The 20,764-nt window shown below is 33.0% G+C and overlaps 1 protein-coding gene across 1 annotated transcript; it reads left to right on the top strand.

Moving 5' to 3' along the window:
* Nucleotides 1–15,674: 15,674 nt before the first annotated feature.
* On the top strand, nt 15,675–17,428 carry LOC148312517 (uncharacterized). Its single transcript, XM_088277252.1, has one exon. The coding sequence runs from the start codon at nt 15,836–15,838 to the stop codon at nt 16,853–16,855; it is 1,020 nt and encodes a 339-aa protein (XP_088133378.1). The 5' UTR covers nt 15,675–15,835; the 3' UTR covers nt 16,856–17,428.
* The last annotated feature ends 3,336 nt before the right edge of the window (nt 17,429–20,764 follow it).

The following is a 20,764-nucleotide window of genomic DNA, read 5'->3' as shown; positions in this document are numbered from 1 at the left end:
ACTTTGCGTAACATTCACCAATTCTACCCATGATTACCACACTAATGAAATTCTTAGAACTTCCATATATATATATATATATATATATATATATATATATATATATATATATATATATATATATATTTATATATATATATATATATATATATATATATATATATATATATATATATATATATATATATATATATATATATATATATATATATATATATATATATATATATATATATATATATATATATATATATATATATATATATATATATATATATATATATATATATGGTTCAATATTCGAAAAATAGTGCTTAAATCACTAGAATTATATCTAGAGATATCTATTGGTGAGATGAAAGAAGCTTTTTATTGAGCAGAAACTCTTTCATTTGTATGTGAGGTCCGAATTACGGATTATAATCACATACATGAGAAACGCTAAAAATATCATTTATATTTTATTATTTTAGCTTATAATTTGACCAGTTAAGTTATTAACAACATTTTGAGTATGACCAAATACTTGTTCAATGTTATTATTATTAAATTGAATAAAAACTTAAAAGATTTCTTGAAAATATTAAATATTTGTATCCAACATGTGTTCGTATTAATCTGAATGGAATTAGACTCTTTCTCACAACACTTGACGTCATGGAGTCTGGAAGTACAAGCTACAATAGACGAATCAGTGAACATAATCAATTTATAGGGGGGAAGATTACGAATTACTTGTTGATAATGTATTATAATTTGTCCCCAAACATAATTCAATATTACGCATTACAAGTTATGGTGTCGTAGTTACTCAAGTGATTGGATTAAAAACATATTCCTATTATAAACAATAAATATTTTATCGTGAGATTTTTCTCATACTTTAAAAGTTAAGCAATTCAAAGATTTGAGTAGTACCTACTTATGTTTCTGCCTAACTAAAAGTTGTGAGAATATTTAAATTCATGTGAAATAATAGTATAAAAAGGATATATTCAATAAAACATATGTTAGTTTCATATTATTTTTTGACATCTCATCAAAGATGAAGAAGAATATGGAAGTCTGGGCATTTGCGGGGCTGACGCCCGTCATGGGCTGGTTTAACTGATCACTTAACACACGTGTAACATTCACCAATTCTACCCGCTATTGACAATCACACTACTCAAATTCTTGGAAGTTCTATATATATATATAAACCAATTTTGAAACACTGTTCTTGAATCACTAGAGACATCTATTAGTAAGATGAAAAGAAGCTTTTTATTGATTATTTTTACTTTCTTCTTCATCTTTGATGAGATGTCAAAAAATAATATGAAATTAACTCCTGTAATTGGAGATAATCCGGATTATGTGAACAAGTATTTGGACATACTCAAAATGTTGTAAATGTTAGTTTCTTCTTCTTCTTCTTCTAATCCTTGTGCATACGGCACTGCAACATATAAACACAGTGTTATCTTGATCAGTAAACACATGAAGGAAAGGTGATCAGCCCTCCGCTTCTGGTTACCAGTCCAGGGTAATATTAGAGTGAAAAAAAAACAATAATATTAATTTGACCCCACCTGGGAATCGATCCCGGAACCTCCAGTACGGTAGCCCAGCGTGTTGACCATTACACCACGGAGGCGGACGAACGGACGGCGGACGGTGGTTTATTACGTTAAAATAAAATAAAGGTGCGTCGAGATGCGTTCTCTCAGAAGAATGTCCGGTAAAACACTGTTTGTTAGATGTTCGAATGGTGATGATATAAGGAATGAATGCAATGCTGAGATAAGCACTATCGATATAATTTAGAAAGGTGTGTTGAGATGGTTTGGGTATGTGGATCGAATGGATGAAGTAAGAAAAACAAATTTATGATGCGAATGTGGTTGGTAATAGAATCAGAGGAAGACCGAGGAAAACATGCCATGATCAAGTATTTCAAATATGTGAAAGTCGTCAGTCAAGAGTCGGAATGTTAAGCGGGTAGGTTTGAGGAGGCGCATTAATGTGAAAGATGCGAAGAATGTTTGCAAAGACAGGTTGGTGTGGCGTTCTATTCTCTCTGCCTGCCCCTGCGGACAAGCGGCGTAATGGTAAGTTAGGATTTTTTAAGATGACTAATATTTAACGTGTTTACATCATCAATCAAATATACATATTTTAATAATAAGTATTAAGGTCGTAAGGTTTAAAGTTATTATGTTTATAATTTTTTATCATGCTAATCGGATTTAATAATGTTTCTTGCGTATAATTCGCATTCGCATGTTTTTATTTATTAAGTTATGTAACTATATATTTTTTTTATTTGAAATAAGAGAGATATTTTTATTTTATTATTCATTAAAAATACTTCGATTTTATATTATTTCTGTCAGCCTAAGCGGCTCGTTATTAAAAATATTTGTTAAATTGTGGTAGAGTGGGTTCGAACCCAGAAATTCGGACTCAAGAGTCTGCGACACGAACCACGGGACCACAACCCGACACTAAGTAAAATGAAAAAAATAATGATATTGGTAGGTACCTACATACTCGTAAGAACTGAGAACGACTAAACTAATTTAGTTACGTAATAAAATTACCTTCTGCGCCATGATATTCCAGTTACGGAATACGGGCCGTTTATTTTAATTACGGTCGGGTCAATTATTGTCAAAATAAATAATTAGACAATAACTCATAACGATGTCGCGCGATAACAGACGTTGACAAAATAGGCCGATAATTGATTGAAACAAGGTTCATAGAGATAATTACTAAAGCCAGCAATAAAAAAATGTCCGTGCCTTATCTCTGGTGGTGACCACTAAACCACTTTTCTTTGTATCAGATATTTAACCTTATTTAACCACTTTTCTTTGTATCAGATATTTAACCAGATACGACAATACTTTTGGATTTTTCCATTATCCATTGAAAACCACTTCTTCTTGACCAGGAAACACAATACCGAGATTCCGAGCCGATGATCTTAAGGGAATATTTGCAAAGATAGAACTCATTCGCCAGCCAATAGCCGAAGATGTAACGTCTTATGTCCGATTTTTTTAAAAATAATGGATATGGGTCATTATTTATTTTTTGAATATACCGAAGTCGTACAGGAGAAAGTGACCAACTAACAAAATATAAATAGATTTATATTATCCACTGACACTTCGTGATGGAATTGCATTTTTAATATATTATTAGATTAAAACCAATATTTTTAGCTTTTCCACTTTATTTTTATTTGACCAGCGACCGGGTTTCGTCGTTACCGACATCATCAGACTGGTCCTGATGATGTCGATAACGACGAAACCCGGTCGCTGGTCAAATAAAAATAAAGTGGAAAAGCTAAAAATATTGGTTTTAATCTAATAATATATTAAAATATAAATAGTTCAGGAGGGCCATTTAAGTCACTTTTGTTTGACAAGAAAATAAACATCAATGCAGTTTGTCATTTTTAACAAGTCAATATACGAGTATTATACTTCCAAGTTTAAAATCGTTTTAGGATTTTTTCAGGACAATATTAACCTAGTAAGATATCAAATGACGATCACGTTTCTGTAAACAAATGCACTTAGTTACTTTCTCCTGTACGACTACGATATGTAGAAAAAAAATGTTCTCACCTTTCAATAACTCTTTTCTTTTAAAAACCATATAATTATTTCGAAAAAAAAACGTATTTTTTCATTACAAAAATGGTGTTTTAAGCAAGGAATTCAATTTCGTCGAATGTTACCGGATTTAAAGGAAATTATGTTGCGATTTATCGCATACTGGGTCTTAAAAATGAGTGAGATAATTTTCAGAACCTAGTTAAAAAATCGTAATTAACAACATTTGATCAAGATAACACTGCATCGATTCAATGATATCCAATGTTGTGTGCGGATAAACGTTAAGTGCTTTAATTAAAAAAAAATATTAATTAACTTTCAATCCTAAAATTCCGTTATCCCTAATTCTGATCTTGAATCCTAAAACTAAATTCGCTATTTTGGACGTATCCCTGACATTGATCTGTATTTTTTGGTTTTTATGAAATTGTCTTATTGTATTGTAATGAAAGGTTGTCTATCTAGTGTCTAGTTGTTGCACATGTGGATCCAACCTACCCTAAATATAAGAAGGCTTCTCAAACTTTTTTTTCAAGGGCTCCTTTTATGAAAACATGCTTGTGTTTATCGTTAACATGTTAACATGTCTGCAAGAAAATATTATTATGTACGGACGATAGTCTGATGATCAGCCCACATGACGATCCAAGACGACCACGCGCAATTAGAGCATGTTATGAATGGAACACCCCTAGTCTTCCTCCTCACCCAGCCTCCGTCCTCAGTTCCATAGTAACTCATCAAGAGTCAAGATTCCTCTACTGGAAACTATAATCCAGGTGTTGTCAATATATTTAATATATATTTAAAAAATAAAACGTATTTTCACGTAATATTTACACGTATATAAAATTTATCAAGGGCGAACTCTCAAATATACAATACAAGGCCGGCTGCGAGTGACCGTTGTGAACCTTATACGTAGTGTCCGCGTACAATTTCTTTTATAATGTATATTGGAATAAGATTTTTTTTAGAATATATATTGCAAAAATATATTTTATCATCGTTTTTTACTTCTTGCATTTCAATAACTATTTTTTTCAAAACCATATCCTTATTTCAAGGAAAAACTTCTTTTTCCAATACAAAAACAAAGTTTTAAGCAAAAAATTCAGTTACGTCAAGTGTTGCCTGGGTTTAATGAAAATTATGTTGCGGGTTATTGATTTTCTCGCCTAAAGTATGTGTATCTTAAATAAAGATTTTTCAGTTGATTGAAGTGTTGATATAAACAATAGGGAAAACTTTTACTTTTTGTCACAAATTTGCTAACAGCATTTTAAATATGGCACCAACTGAAGCTATTACGTTTGATATACAACAGCATGGTATTTTGTAAAAATTCAACACTTGTTTTATACCACTTAATGAGTTTTACTTCATTACACACGACTAGATTCGAAAACTACACATGTTTTCATCTACAGGTGAATAGTAAAACTAACGAGCAAAAATTAAATCAGGTATATATACAGGTTGATGGAGTAATGAAAAGATGAGGGGGTTGGGTTAGGTTAGGTTAGGGATTTTTTTGTAAAAGAAAACAGATAAGCGGTGTTATACAAGTGTTAATTTTTTTTAAATATTCATCATGTCATTCCACAAAGTTAATGCCAAATCAATAAATAATAAAGCATGGTATTACATTAATAAATATATTTAATTTTATTAATGTAACACCAGGCTGGAAATTTGGAGTCCCTGGCCTAGCGTCTAGCGGAATAAACATGCAGTGTGCGGGTCACAATGTTTGTCCACTGTGACCCCACGGCCGTTGTGCGCTAATCACGATTTATTCCTATTATTACCGTCATCTCATCACTTGTTGCCATCATCCATCCCGTGTGTGCACGCATTGTACATTAGCTCTCCTAGCCAGGGTTGCCACATTTCTGTACCGCAGGGCTAGCTTTACCAGCTTACAAATTAATTACAAGTCTAACCAAATAACTAACCATCACGCCACTTCTGCGCAGGGATAGCAAACATGATACAATACCCACAAAAGCAAACATTATTTACTTCAAATACATATTTTTATCTCCTCTTATATACTCGCTGATTTTTCCTACTCCTGTCAACGCTTTCAAGTATTCGAAGTACTTGATGATGCCTGGTATTCCTCGATCTTCTTCTATAGCTATTTCCTACTGCACTCGTCTAATTTATTTATTTTACTGTTCTTCGTTCACACATTCGATTCACATACCTACGCAAACCATCTCAAGACACCTTTCCTATTTTTATCCATAATGCTTATCTCAGGTGTGAACCAGTAGTCAACAGTCCGCCTTCTCCTGAGAAGTTTTACGTGGTTTCCTTCCAGCAATGAGCAAATGCTAAGAAGTTCCTGTTTGGCCCACACTAGATTATCCCTGCTGTTTCCAACACAGATTCAAATAAAAACATATTTAATCAGCTAGAAGAAACAAAAATCCATTAAATGATCTATAAACCTTGTACATAATAAGCAAGGTAAATAGTAAATGCAATTCCCATCTAAAAAAAAGGTGTGAACCAGTAACCCTCAAAATCAGCTCTGTGAATCGATTAGATTAGACCGATATGGTCAGCAACGCAAATGTGCTCCAAAGAGCAAAAGCAAGGAGATAGTTGCTGACTGATATCAAGGATTGGAAGGTATCCTATCTGGGGCATGTACTTAGAGGAGAGAAGTACGAGCTATTGCATCTTATCATAAAAGGCAAAACAAAGGGTCGACTAGATGATAACAGAAAACAGATCTCCTGGCTCCGGAATATACGAGATTGGAAGGAGATCAGAACCTTCGAGGCGCTGTTTAGAGCTGCCCAAGATAAGGATTATCACTCTCAAGTGATAGTCGACTTCAGGGAAACCTGACATGACACACACACAGAAGAAAAATATAGTTTTGCAAATAAATATTTTAAAATGTGCTCTCGGCACGGGAAAACTCAGTGAGGGCACATTATTGATATATGTAATTATGTGTATGATGAAATAATAATGAAAATAAGTGGTTTATTATTAAAATACTCTCCTTATTATCCATTGTAAGTACACTTTGCGTAATACAACTTTTATAAACACTTATACGTAACTACCGGTTTTGGAAGAATCATTCCATCATCAGGTCATTAAAATAAAATTATTACGATTTGATATTTGTATACAAATAATACAATAGAGAACGAAGATAAATGAATCACAAAGGGAATATTTTTAAAAGTGGACTCAAATTTTAATTAAGTTGGTTATTTATTATTGGTAGGTCTTTATTGATTGCCTTACGTATTTCTAATTCTTCTAGATTATTTTAACAAAGACCAGATTTATTTACATGCAAAATTTCTAAACCCGTTGATTTATTAAAATTATGGTTTTATAATACAAAAAAATAAACAAAAAAGGCTATTATACCATTTATTATATAACATTAAACCACGAGTGTAAGTCCCTCTCCAAGCACAAGAGCTCAGTCTCTTTTTTGGAGAGGCACAGCGAATCGAAATATAAAAGTTTTCCATATATATATAAATGCTTGCTTTTTTGTCCGCCTCCGTAGTGTAATGGTCAGCACGCTCGGCTACCGTTCTGGAGGTCCCGGGTTCGATTCCCAAGGGGGGTAAAATAAATATAAGTGATTTTTTCACTATAATATTTATTCAATATTACCCTGGACTGGTACCTGAAGCGGAAGGCTGATCACCTTTCCTTCATGTGTAAACGATCAAGATAACACTGCGTTTATATGACGCAGTGCCCTATGCACCATTGGGGTGCGGATAAGGGTTTTATTATTATTAATTATTATAAATACTTCAAATGTATTATGTTATACTTAAAAATGTAAATATATTAAATAAATAAAAATAAATAAAAAATAAAAAATTATTATGGTTTTCTTTATTATTAATATTTATTTTTTATGCTTGACAAATATGACGCACCCTGTTCTCACTCTTACAAGAACAGAAGGTCCCATATAAACACGCGCGGGGGCGTATTAATAGATACAACATTTTAGGGAAATAAAGCGTTTCACGGAATATCATTCAGGCACAAAAACCGGCGTTCCTGTTTAAAAACACGACGCCGAAACACGTTCTGCCATGTCGCCACTGTGAAGAGAATTATCATCATCATTATTATTACTGTGCCCGACACTTATCTAAATTAATATCATTTATAGACAGTTATTCTTATTCATAATATCAATTTGTGTTAAAGAGCCGATAACGCGACTCGCGCATGGGGGCGTATGGAAATGTTTCTAACGAAACGGAGGAATTAATTCAAAAATAAAATTAAGGCATTAGTATAATTGACTCCTGGTCTATCTAATTGATTTTGGGAGAACTTATCAAATTGATTTTTTATCGCTCAATCTCTTAGAAATACCAACCGACCGCGCAAATGTAAAACGACTTATTTTTTACATCCTACTCATATGTTTTTATTATTTGACTATGGACTATGAATATAACATATACCTACCTTTAAAAAATGTTGAAATACTCATTTTCTCGACCTTATCAGAACCCAATGGTGCATAGGGCACTGCATCGTATAAGCGCAGTGTTATCTAGATCATTAATTGCTTAATGCTGGGTGATCAGTTCTGGGCTTACTTTACCAGTCTACCATCTACCAAGTATAACATATAAGAGTGTCTAAAAGTGCTCTGTATTCCAGATGAATAAGTTGATCGACGTTGCTACAACTGCTATGGGTAAAGTGATCTTACCTACTTGCAACCCGTGCACTAAAATTGACGAGCGGGCATTTGCTGTTGCGGGACAGATGGCGTGGAATGCTCTTCTACTTGTATTTAGTTATAAACAATGGGAGCGAGATGATCTTTAGAAAAAATCTAAAAGCGCATTTGTTTTCTGATTCATTTCCACTATCTCATTTTTCTCAGTTAAATCACAGTGAAGCGCTCTTGATGTAGCATTTTGTGGAAGTTGCGTTATGTAAATTATCCAAAATTATTATTATTTTTATTACTACTGTTGCTGATCCTTATCCGCACCTAAAGGTGCAAAGAGCACTAAATTGCATAAAATTGCTGCAATGTTGATTAGTTTTTAACCCCCTGAGAATCGAACCTGGGACCTCCGTTAGATACCCAAAATAACTGACTACTATGTAGGGGGAACCATAATTTAGCACAATTAATTAAATCGTCAAATACTTGAGATTTCGATATTTTTCGATTGTTTGCTGCAATTTTTTTTATTATTATTTAAGTCCAGGTGTAATTATCTTATTGAAAAACCTTTATACTATAAATTATTTTTGTATCTCCTGTATGTTATGTTTATAATCTAGTAATTATATATATATATATATATATATATATATATATATATATATATATATATATATATATATATATATATATATATATATTATTATTAAAAAATAAAAAATAAATATAAAAATTGTATTAACATGTTAGTATTCGGCTCAACACAGGCCATGCCTAAAGAGCCGTAATACATATAATAAATGTATATATGAAATGAATATGTATATTTGAATGTATCTATGTTTTATGAAAATAAATTTTTAAAAATTTGTTATTTGCTTGTTGTTTTGTGGTCGGGCATGTTTGTTGGCGTATCATTGTGGACTAAACGAGCGACATCCAACACAGGCCCCTTGGAAATCACTAAGGTGCGTAGGAAGCATCGCTTGAACACCAATTTAGCTTAAATGTCTTAGATCAAATGTCATGGGGACAGTTCACTTCAGTGTCAATTATTCCTTTCCTACACAGAGCCAGACTCCGTCTCACACGGCACGGCTACCAATTACCGACATATTGTATTTGTCAATTCAGACCTATTAACATTTTTGATGATTAATTCAATATTAAGGTACTTGGACCACCCTAGCCACTTTATTCAATGATCGTGGACGATGGACTGTGGAAAAGAGTATTAAACTACCCACAGGAATATTTCTCTCTTAGCTTATTACGCGTAATCTCTCTTATAACTTACAGTACTAATGTGCAAAGGCAGATAGCCGCAAGTTATGTCCAGTAGTTTTAAGATAAACGAGTTTATAGTTAACTTAAAATGATGCTTTTTGCCAAAACACGTTTCAAATTAATACAATTTTGCGGCTATTTGAATAATAAATATCTCGGTTAAGGAAAGAGATAGAGCAAAATCTGTGATTGTATATGATAGAGGCCAGTTATAAAAATGCTTTGAGCAAACAGCCGCAACTTGTGTTACGGCTAGTTGCCTTTACACATTAGAGTAGAACTGTATGTCTCCAAAAACGATGCAATCACTACCCTGGAAAAAGGTGCTTAATTTATTTATTTATACAATGCTTTAGTGATTTTTAAAAATAATTTCAATTCATTTTCTAAACATTTCTACACACAATCTTAAAATTAAAAACACAGTTCTCTCCAATAAAGAGACTAAGCTATTGTGCTTGGAGAGGGACTAACACTTGTTATTTATGTTTGTTGCTAATACAATTAATTTTTTAATATATTTTTTGTTTTTTTTTCTTTCTATTTTTTTGTAACATGTTTTTTAGCATTTTAATATGTTAATTTCTTTATGTCAGTAGGAAAGTTGTTTTTTTTTTTTAATTATTTACATAAATAGTAAACAGTTATTTAAATGAACAATTATAAACATATTTAAAATATTTTTCGCAGAGACCCACCAAGCCACATCTAGAATATCTCAACCATTTTTAACCAAGCCTATGACAGGTCATAAGCTCAGTAAATGCGTAGACTTGTATATTCTATTTTCATAGTATTGCCTTTGGTTTTTAAGAACATAATACCATATCTCAAGTATCACAATCATATTGTTTTAGAGTATTTTTACAATTATAGTATTTTTAGAAGGTCGGCTGTAAATACTACGTACCTACTTAAAAATTTATGAATGAAATACTCGATTCGAACTTTACCGTTGTAAATCTTAGTACAATAGACAGGATGACCGAAGTCAGCCCCGTCCAGGTTAACCCCTAATGGGAGGCGGAATCATTAATGCCGGGGAAACACGTCTCGGCGGGCCATTGATATTCATGGGTAGTAGTGAGAATTCGCAGGTAATTTGCCCGTAGTAATTAAGCCGGCTCGTATAGTATTCAATCGGCCATTTTCTAATGAATGAAGTTAACTTATCAATGAATTATACAAAACATTAAAGGCTAATACTGACATAAAATGATTTTTTGGTAATGATAGTGGAAATTCCAATATTGCGTTGTTCGATTAATTACACCAAAATACGTTTTAAATTCCATAGGAGTAGTTATACGAGTATATGCATAAATGTGTATATATATATAGATATAATTTAGTTTATAAAAAGAAGAAATGGAAGACCGAGGAAAACTTGTAATGTCATCGCACAGATGGTAATTTACTAAGCAGTTGATTTTGTTAATTGAAAAGATGTAAAAGGTGATAATAATAATGAAGAATATTTTTGTCAGATTATAATTAATAACATGTTAAATTTGCTTATTACATATTAAAAAAAGAAACCTTGATGGTTTCTTTAAACAAATTTTATACTGAAATATGTTATTAAATTATTTTTTGACAGAGTTGGATAACACCAAAAATGCGAAATATTTATCACAAAAATTTAAAAAAAACTTTTTTAATTTATGCTACAGAGTACCTATGTTTAATATAACATCTTAGGTATATACTCGTATATATACCTAGTCATTGCATTCTTAACGTATTATGTCAGTGCTAATCTCATTGAACATACTATAATATGTAGTACCTACATATAGGCATCAATAGATGTTTGCATCAAAATATTTGTTTGCTATGACCGAGTAGTGTGGCGTTATATTCTCTTTGCCTACCCCTGCGGAGAAAGGGCTTGATGGTGAGTTAGTTAATTGGAATCAATTTAGATTATAAGGCATTTAAAAAATTTCCATAATTTATTTCATCGATTTACATAACTGCATAATAAAAGATATGAAAATTCTCTATTCATAAAAGAGCTAATAAGGCAAAACATCGTAAGCATGTTTTCAAAAAACCTTCGTTAATCCTTTAAGATGATGCCATAAATTGAAGATATTTTAAAATGGCAAAATTTCGGTTTGTTAAAAACATTATTTCCGTTTCTAGGAGATGGTGCCTAATGAGGATCAGCTCTCAGACAGAAAGCTAAAAGGGGTGGGCGGGGTTAAAGCCCTTAGATGTAAAAAGATAATTTGTTTTTACTACTGGCCCAAAGCCGTTCATAAAATTATCACTTTGCTTGAATGAATATTGTAGTTTGGTTGAAATAACACACATAGCAAAACAAGATAACTCGTTTTTTTATCTACAGTATGACGATGTAACGTTGATGTGCGATTTGAATACAAATCATACTTATGTTGTTCTGAAAGTAGGTACCTTTTTTATTTTTAATTATGTTCAATTGACAATAAAAATGTACGTAATTCAAATATTCCAATTTCATTCAATAATAAAATATTAAATATCTTTTGTGTTTTAGAAGCATTGTTAACTTCGTGGTATGGTAATATAACACTCTTCGTTTCACTGAAAATGATGTGGAATGCATCGAAACACATATTAAAATACATTTTGAGAATTAATGCATTGTACCTACCTACCATGTATCATTTTAATCCAAAATTAATGAATATTACCTCAAAGTGACTGCCGACTCAATTAATGTAATCATTTTACTAGAATATTTCATATATACTTAATGTAATTTTTTAAATAATGTTTTATATACCTAACACTCACCTTATTATTCATCATTCACTCTACGTAATTAAACTTAAAAACTCTACTTTAAGGCTAACAGTTTCGGAATAATTATTCCATCATCAGGTCGTCAACTGTTGACCAGTAGTGACCTGATAATGGAATGGTCGCTCCGAAACCGGTAGTCGTGAACTTTAGTTTTTAAATGGTATTACACAAAATAAACGATGAATGATAACGAGAGTTATATAATCATAACATAAAGTTGATAGTTATTTTTTTTTAATACAAATAATATTCAATTACACTATTTTTTCTTATTTTGTGAGGTACACAGTACTGTATTATTATTTAAAACGTAAAAAAGGAAATATTTGGTTTTTCATTTTCATTAATGTCTCTCAAAAATTAGTAAAACAAACTGAATTATGTAATACATATTTTTAAAGCTTATTAATGTTTCAAATTCTGAAGCAATATAAAAATTGCTCAGTAATTGTGATAGTTTATCTTAAATATTTTAATTCATATTTTTTGTGATAGTTTATCTGGAATATTTTATTAGTTTATATTTTAATAAACTTAGTACATATCTAGTGGCTACGTTTAAAAAAAATATTTAGTAATTTCTTTAATAACTCAGTTTTCCGATGAACGTAAATTCATAACTGTATTTTGACGGAAGGGTAGTAGGTAGGGGAAGTTTCCAGGCTACCTTTTTGGTTAAAACAAGGGCTGTTTTGACCCTGACCGCTGTAAACATTAGAATTACTCTTGGGATTACTAAATAACTGTACAAACCGATGTTTTCTGTGAAAAGATCGCAAATGACAATAGTAAATACGGATTTTTATCACGCACCTACCTGGGTGTTTGAGAAACTTAGAAATTGCAAATATTTGCTAGATTTCGAGGTAGATAGACATATACTTAAAAAGAGAGTTAGTAACGTTAAGTTGTTTTCGGAAAACATTTTCTTACTAATGGAGTTCTAAAAAATGTGAAAACAAATGTGCAATTCTTTTTACCACTTATTTTAAGGTATTTGAGTACTTACCTCAATGGATAATAATTCCTTAAACTAAGTACAAAGGAAGAAAGAAATTATTTTCTATTGAAGTGTGTAAGTATTAATTTAGCGTATTATTAAAATTAATTGAATTGTTAAATATCACGATGTTATTACCAAATAGTTTTATAACACGTGTAGGTACCCTTACCATAACAAGTCTTATCTCAGCATTGCTATTTTTCCTTATATCACCAGTCGAATATCTATCAAATTGATCCAAAGCACACTCGTCTGAGAGAACGCATTTCATATTGAAATAATGACGTTTCAGCTCTAGTTTTCACCATAAATTTTGATTATTTGCCAAATTGCAAGTCATTTTGTCTTGAAGCCGTTTTCGAAATAGTGAAAAGTGTTAAAAATGATTACAAGATAATAAATTCTTATGAATTATGTGTATTTTTCATATCAAACTATTATATTTCCTGGGAAATTTTATTGAAAATTCGCAGAAAATGCTTAAGAAAATTCTGTTGTGATGATTGAATGATTTCAATAAATATTAGGTATTCTATTTATATATTTATTTATGGTTCGCAACCAATGAAAAACATATAACATGAAATAAAATACAGTGCTCAATTAGAAAGTGCTAAAAAAAAACACAAAATTACATAAGCACAGGTTATATTCGTATAAAAAAGAATAGATAATTCAGATGTCAAAAAAGAGTAATAATAATAAAAAGTAAAAAATAAAAAAAAAAAATAAAAAATGTAAAGTGTAAATAAACTAAGCTACAAGATTAAGATGGAAAATTCAAGACACTGGTTCGATTCGATTTCACCAATCTGGTAATAGACCTAGTATTTCTCTTTTGAATAATATGCTTTCCAATCTATGGACTGGTTTTTTTAACTTAACTTAACGGTAGAAACGCCAGACGGGCCAGATAGTGTTTTCGAATTTCAGTGGTTTTTAATTTTGTAGGATATGGCGTTAAAATTTTCTGTTTTTTTGATTTATTATAATACTTATAATATAACCATTTTTAGATAAAGTTTTTGAGTACTAGAACTGTGAAGCTGTTATTTTGACGTATAATACATAAACATTAAAAATATATAATTTTAACGACTATTGCTGATTACTTTATTCATGATATGTTTGATCATCTAAGATTGAAATTGAGCCAATAATTTGATGTAACGTACCTATATATTGTGAGTGTTAACAGAGACGAAGAATTTATTTTTTAAGGGATAAAAAAAATATGTTAGATTATATTTGATACGATATACAATGTTTAATTTATAAATGAAAATCACCTTTTTTACCACTTGAGTTATATTAAATTTAAACTACTAGTTTCAGAAGCTCCATCTTCGAGTATGAATATAAACTGCTTATATTCAGACCCAAAGATGGAAGCATCTGTAGTTTCCGAAAATAATCGTTAAAATAATTAAAAATAATTGATAACTTCATGTCTTACCACAAAATGAATGCCGAAACAATAAATGTTTAATTTAATATTTTAAAGGAAATATCAAGGAAGAATAGAATTATTTTGAGTAGAAAATTTACGATCTTTGAATTAATGTTTGATAATATAACGGAAAAAAATATCACAAAAGAATAATAAAACTGGTAAGAATATAATAAATATATAAGCGGTAATATATTAAAAGTCATAAAATATTACGTTAATGCTTTTTTTAATAACGAAATATTGTAGAAATAGTAAGGTACATAGTACAAAGATTAGTTTTAATTTATATGGTCTTATTCAAATTTTGAAATAATAAAACTAAAAAAACTTTTTTTTATAAACATTATAAGTAGGTACCTATTGCTGAAGTCTTTGATTTTTAATTGGTAGTAATCGTATTTATCTGAAATTGAATTAAATGACGTTAATTTGTTAATTAAACATTACTTTTTTTTTTAAATGTCGTAATCTGTCGTAAGGGTGTAGATTGCCTTGTAGGTATACTGCTTTCAGATTTCCACTAAGTATCGGTTGGTTAAACAATTAGAATATTTGCACCGTTACATTAAAACAAATCTGCGAACTGTACTAAGATAAATCTCCAGAAGGACATAAATGGTACTTTGGACATTACATGGCCGCAGGAAAATAAAATCATGAATGCTGAAAATTTGGGGTGGGGGTTGCAGGTGTGCAGTTGTGTATGGACAGGGCGGAGTCAACAACGCGAGGGGCGGAGCCTATCCCTACCCGCGAGCGCTTTCCCGGGCGGAGCCAAGGCTGCCTATATATCCCCCGCCAACACTGCCTCTCCTTCAGTCGTCTCCAGACAAGCGTTCGGTGTGGTTGCGAACGAAACGAGCTATACTAATCTTCTCGCGAAATTGTTGTGTCGAAATTTGTGATAAAAGTGGCTTCGCGCAAAGAAGTGCCTTTTATTTTTTATTTGTATTTAAAAACTGAACCGTTTTCACCGTGATACGATGGTGAATATAGAAAATACTCCAGTGAATATTTACCCCATAATGGCGAGAGCACCTCTCAAGTCCAGCTTCAGCATCAGCTCGCTCCTGCTGAAGGGCTCCGAGCCGCCCTCCCCCTCGCGCTCCCCGCCCCTCTCGCCCGCGCGCTCCGCGCCCTCCGAGAGGGACTACTCCGACTCGGAGTCCGAGCTGGACGTCACGGGCACGCCGCCCCCGCTGGACTGCTCCAAGGGCGGGCGCGCGTCCCCGGGCCGGGAGCGCGACGAGCCCAAGAAGACGGGCAACGAGAAGCCCGCCTACAGCTACAACGCGCTCATCATGATGGCGATCCGCCAGAGCCCCGAGAAGCGGCTCACGCTCAACGGGATCTACGAGTACATCATGCGGAACTTCCCCTACTACAGGGAGAACAAGCAGGGCTGGCAGAACTCCATCCGGCACAACCTGAGCCTGAACAAGTGCTTCGTGAAAGTGCCGCGCCACTACGACGACCCCGGCAAGGGCAACTACTGGATGCTGGACTCCTCCGCCGAGGACGTGTTCATCGGGGGCACGACGGGCAAGCTGCGCCGGCGCTCCTCGGCCGCGGGGCGCGCGCGCCTGGCGGCCTTCAAGCGCAGCGCCCTGCTGGCGGGCCACGCGCTGCTGCCGCCCCACGCGCCCTACGCGCCGCTCGTGGGACTGTACCCCAACCCGGCGCTGCTGGCCTCCATGTACCAGCGCTACGGACCCTACAGCCCCGCGCTGGCCGTGCCCAAGGGCGGGGCCCTCCCGCCGCCGCCCGGCTTCGGGCTCGAGCGGCTGTACGGCGCCCCCGCGCTGCCGCCCGGCTGGCCGCGTGCCTTCCCGCCCGGCCTGGCGCCCCCGCAGCTGGGCGCGCCCTACGCGCAGTTCTACCAGCGCCTGCAGAGCCTGGGTGCCGGGCTCTCGGCGCCCCCCGGTGGCCCCCGCGACCCGAGCCCGGAGCCGCAGTCCCTGTACAAGCACCCCTCGGTGACGGTTATCTCCCGGGAGTCGTGATGCCCGACCTGGTGATACTAAACTGTTCTCAGACTGATTGTATGTACCTATTTTTGTTTAACGGTCGATTTATTTATGTTTGATCTCACAACTACAAAATTATATATTTAAAAGAGCGACGAATGAACATCCTCGCAACGGGCAGCGACTCAGTGATTAGTTTTATATTGTACAGTTATTATTTATTTATTGTCTTAGTTTTACGAAAATCCGTTGAAAGGTATCGCCGCTATCCTTTGCCATTAGCGAAGCATGTAGAGTGTAGAGCTTTTATTTTTTGTGATACGAACGAATGTTGTTGTACAAATTCGCCGATTGACTCGATTTATTACGAAACCTAGTGATGTCTATTTAACTAATACTTGCCGTAACTGGATTATGATAACTCTAAAATTCTATGTTTAGCATTCCAATGTACCTATTATGATATTTATGTATAAAATAGTGTAAATATGATTTTTGTACCAAATGTAAATAGTATAGAGAATATTTTATTTAATTGAACCAAATGTTCACGCTTATTTAAACAAATGAAAATATAAATATATAAATATAAAGAATATATCAAATTAATACTTGTTTTCCTCTTTTACAATCCTTAATGATAAACAAAAACTACACAAAAACCTGGAAGAAAATTTCACACCCACATTGCGAAAAAAAAACTAGGAAAAAACTTTTTTGGGAGACCAAAAAAATACCAGTCCAGTACAAAATAATCGCATTAAGTAATCTTTTGAAGAAAAAAAGAAATATAATTTGGAGAAATGGAGTGATAAGTATTGATGATAGGTATAACAATACGTTGTTTGCCTTTATAGTCTAGTGGTAAAAGCGTTTGGCTACTTTCATATTTATTAAATATCAACTTGGATACCAGCAAAGTAGGACTGATCTTGCTTTAATGCAATTAACGATCAAGATAACACTATATCGATACGATGTAGTACCCTATGCTCCGTTGGATGCGGATAAGGGTTGGAAGAAGTTTCTTACATCAAACATATTTTCATTCAATTCACTTTCATTCAGGCCAAAATGTTGACCATAAGTTTAGATCTACAACAATTTTGGGTGTGAAGTGTGGTCATACCATCATTAAAGTGTTAAAAATTCGAGTTTATATGCAAAATATTATAAAAGTATGAGAACAATTTGAAGAAAACTAAATAGGTACTTGTGGGCAGTATGTTTTGAGAAACTCTGTTCAGGGAACAATATTTCCGACAGTTAATAATTTAGTAATAATATCACTTTAAAAAATATATATAAAATAATCCGCAGTAACATACATCTGTGTATATTTTATATTAAAAGATACATTTAAAAAAATTGTTGTTGAGAGGACTGAGCGATATAGTAAATTAATAAGGTTGGTACCTAGATAAAAGTAGGTACTAGAACAATTAACATCTGAGTATGAAGACTTATAATTATTTGTTGAAAAAGGATTACACTAAAGATTTTCTTAATTTCCATTTACTTTACTCCAATTTACTTTTCTCAAATTTGCTCACAGTAAAGCGAGGTAGTATTTTACGAGAATGTCGCTATATACTCGTACAATATCCAAAATGATTACTTTTATTATTACCAAAATCTGGATAGGTTATTTCATGTTTTATTATACACAATCTAATAAGAAGCGTATATGACTATAAGTAGTACCTATCATATTCTAAGTGCCTAAATACAGAGATAATTGAAGTTTGGAATAAAATTTTAAGTACAAAGGATACATACAAAATGCACAGCTCAGCGTTTATGGATATTAAGAAGTTTTTTTTTATTAAATCAGTATCAACCTAAAAAATTAAAAAAAAAAATATATTTTAATAGAAAATATACACAGATATCGCTCACTCCTTTCAACAACGTCAAAAACGACTTGATTTTTCAGGAGATTTGAAGTTTAAGAATATAATGAAATGTATTAAAAATAAATATCAAGCAATTTATTGAACTTTTTACTGTGCAACAAATATTTTTAGGTAAAACCTGAAGGTTTATTCTCTATTTGAAAAATTTAAGTAAATTTAAAACTTAAATAAATCATAATAAATAAATAATAAACAAAACCTTTTCTTCAAAATGCAAAAAAACACTTTCTGTCCTGTAGCGGGTAAATATTAAGTTGAAAAATATGCCGCTTTGCTAGTATATAGTACATTTTCTGGGCTTTCCGAAAACGTTGAAAGGAGTGAGCGATATACTAAATTCTTCGTAAAAAGTCAACACGGATGGCTACCACGCTGAAGAGGGTCGAAATTAATATGAGTAATTTTTAAATATTAAAATATTAGATAATATTAGCCTGGACTGAAACCTGAAGCGAAAGACACCTTCCATTCATGTATTTAACGATCAATATCATTCTTCTATACGATTCAGTACCCTATGTACAACTGGATGCTAATAAGGGTTAGGATGGAAAGAAGGATAGTTTTTGTAACGGGTTATGGTCGTGTAGTAGCTTTGCAGACTACGGAGCTAAAACCCATGGTTCAATACGTACGTACTGTATGTAATTTGTTAAAACTAGTTTCATATTTAAAACCACAATATGTTTACAATATGAAATTAACACAAAGCATTCAGATTTTAATATGTTTCGAATGCAAGTAATTACATGTATATATATGTATATATATATATATATATATATATATATATATATATATATATATATATATATATATATATATATATATATATATATATATATATATATATATATATATATATATATATATATATATATATATATATATATATATATATATATATATATATGTATATATATATATATATACGTATACGTATACGTATGCTTATATTTTTTTAAAACACAATATAGGAATGTCGAAAAAGTTGCTTAAAAAATCAACCATTCAATTTTTGCATTTCCATAGGGCACTTGGGGATTTGAAAAGAGTGATCTATCCTTACACGCATACAATAATGGATCCAACTGAAAAACAATCGCATTGGGAAAAAAACCTGTTGATATTTTTGTGATCCGTGTCAAAACTAAAAGTAGGTACCATTCTTGGTACCGGACGGGTTTGATTGATGACGAGTGTGTGTAATGCATAATACATACAGATAGGTACTACACAACACTGAAAGGTGTGGACGATGGTGATCTTAGCCATTGTGTTGATGGTCGAAGTGTGACGGAACACATCCCTATTGCTGTTTCAAAAATTGACTCAAAAATATTGTATGGTATTCATTAGTTTCATGCTCTCCTGGTAATGACAGGCCATGAGATGTCCTTAAAATATGCGAATATGATGACTTTGTCTCTAGGGAGAAAAAGGCCACCAGAATTCTTGTTTAAGGCAGCTTGTATAAGATAACTGAAGTGGTATGATTGATGTAGATTTATTTATTTGTTATTAAAAAATCTTCATCTTCTTCTTCTTCTGCATGGTGTAGGCCTTATGGCCTGTTTTTAAGGGGGATTAGCCTCCTGCGATGTCGATTCCCAGCTGTCGATCTGTCTCTTTGCTGGTCTGCCCGGGTGTGAAATGGGGAAAGAATGCAAAGCTGAGATAAACATTATCGATAAAATTAAGAAAGGTGTGTTCAGATGGTTTGGACATGTGGAACGAATGAGTGAGGATACAAAGAGGGGAATGCATTTGGAAAAAGAAGCAGAGGAAGACCAAGGAAAACTTGGCATGACCGGGTATGTTAAAAACTTGAAAGGGGCCGGATCAGGAGTCGAAATAACTAGGGGTGTGTATGAGGATTCATGAATGCGGAAGAGGTGAAAAATGTTTGCAAAGGCAGAGCAGAATGGCGTTGTATTCTCTCTGCCAACCCCGGCGGAGAAGTGGCGTGATGGTTAGTTAGTTAACAATAATAAATTTATGTTTCTTGGGAGTTATTATGATATTTATC

Source organism: Brachycentrus maculatus, unplaced genomic scaffold (assembly GCF_059751285.1).
Source record: "Brachycentrus maculatus isolate JH-2025_06_01 unplaced genomic scaffold, ASM5975128v1 h1tg000039l, whole genome shotgun sequence".
Taxonomy (NCBI): Eukaryota; Metazoa; Arthropoda; class Insecta; order Trichoptera; family Brachycentridae; genus Brachycentrus; species Brachycentrus maculatus.
This window is presented reverse-complemented; position numbering and strand designations above follow the sequence as displayed.

Coding starts and splice junctions, on each gene's coding strand:
- LOC148312517 (XM_088277252.1), top strand. CDS start 15,836: ATGGTGAATATAGAAAATACTCCAGTGAATATTTACCCCATAATGGCG.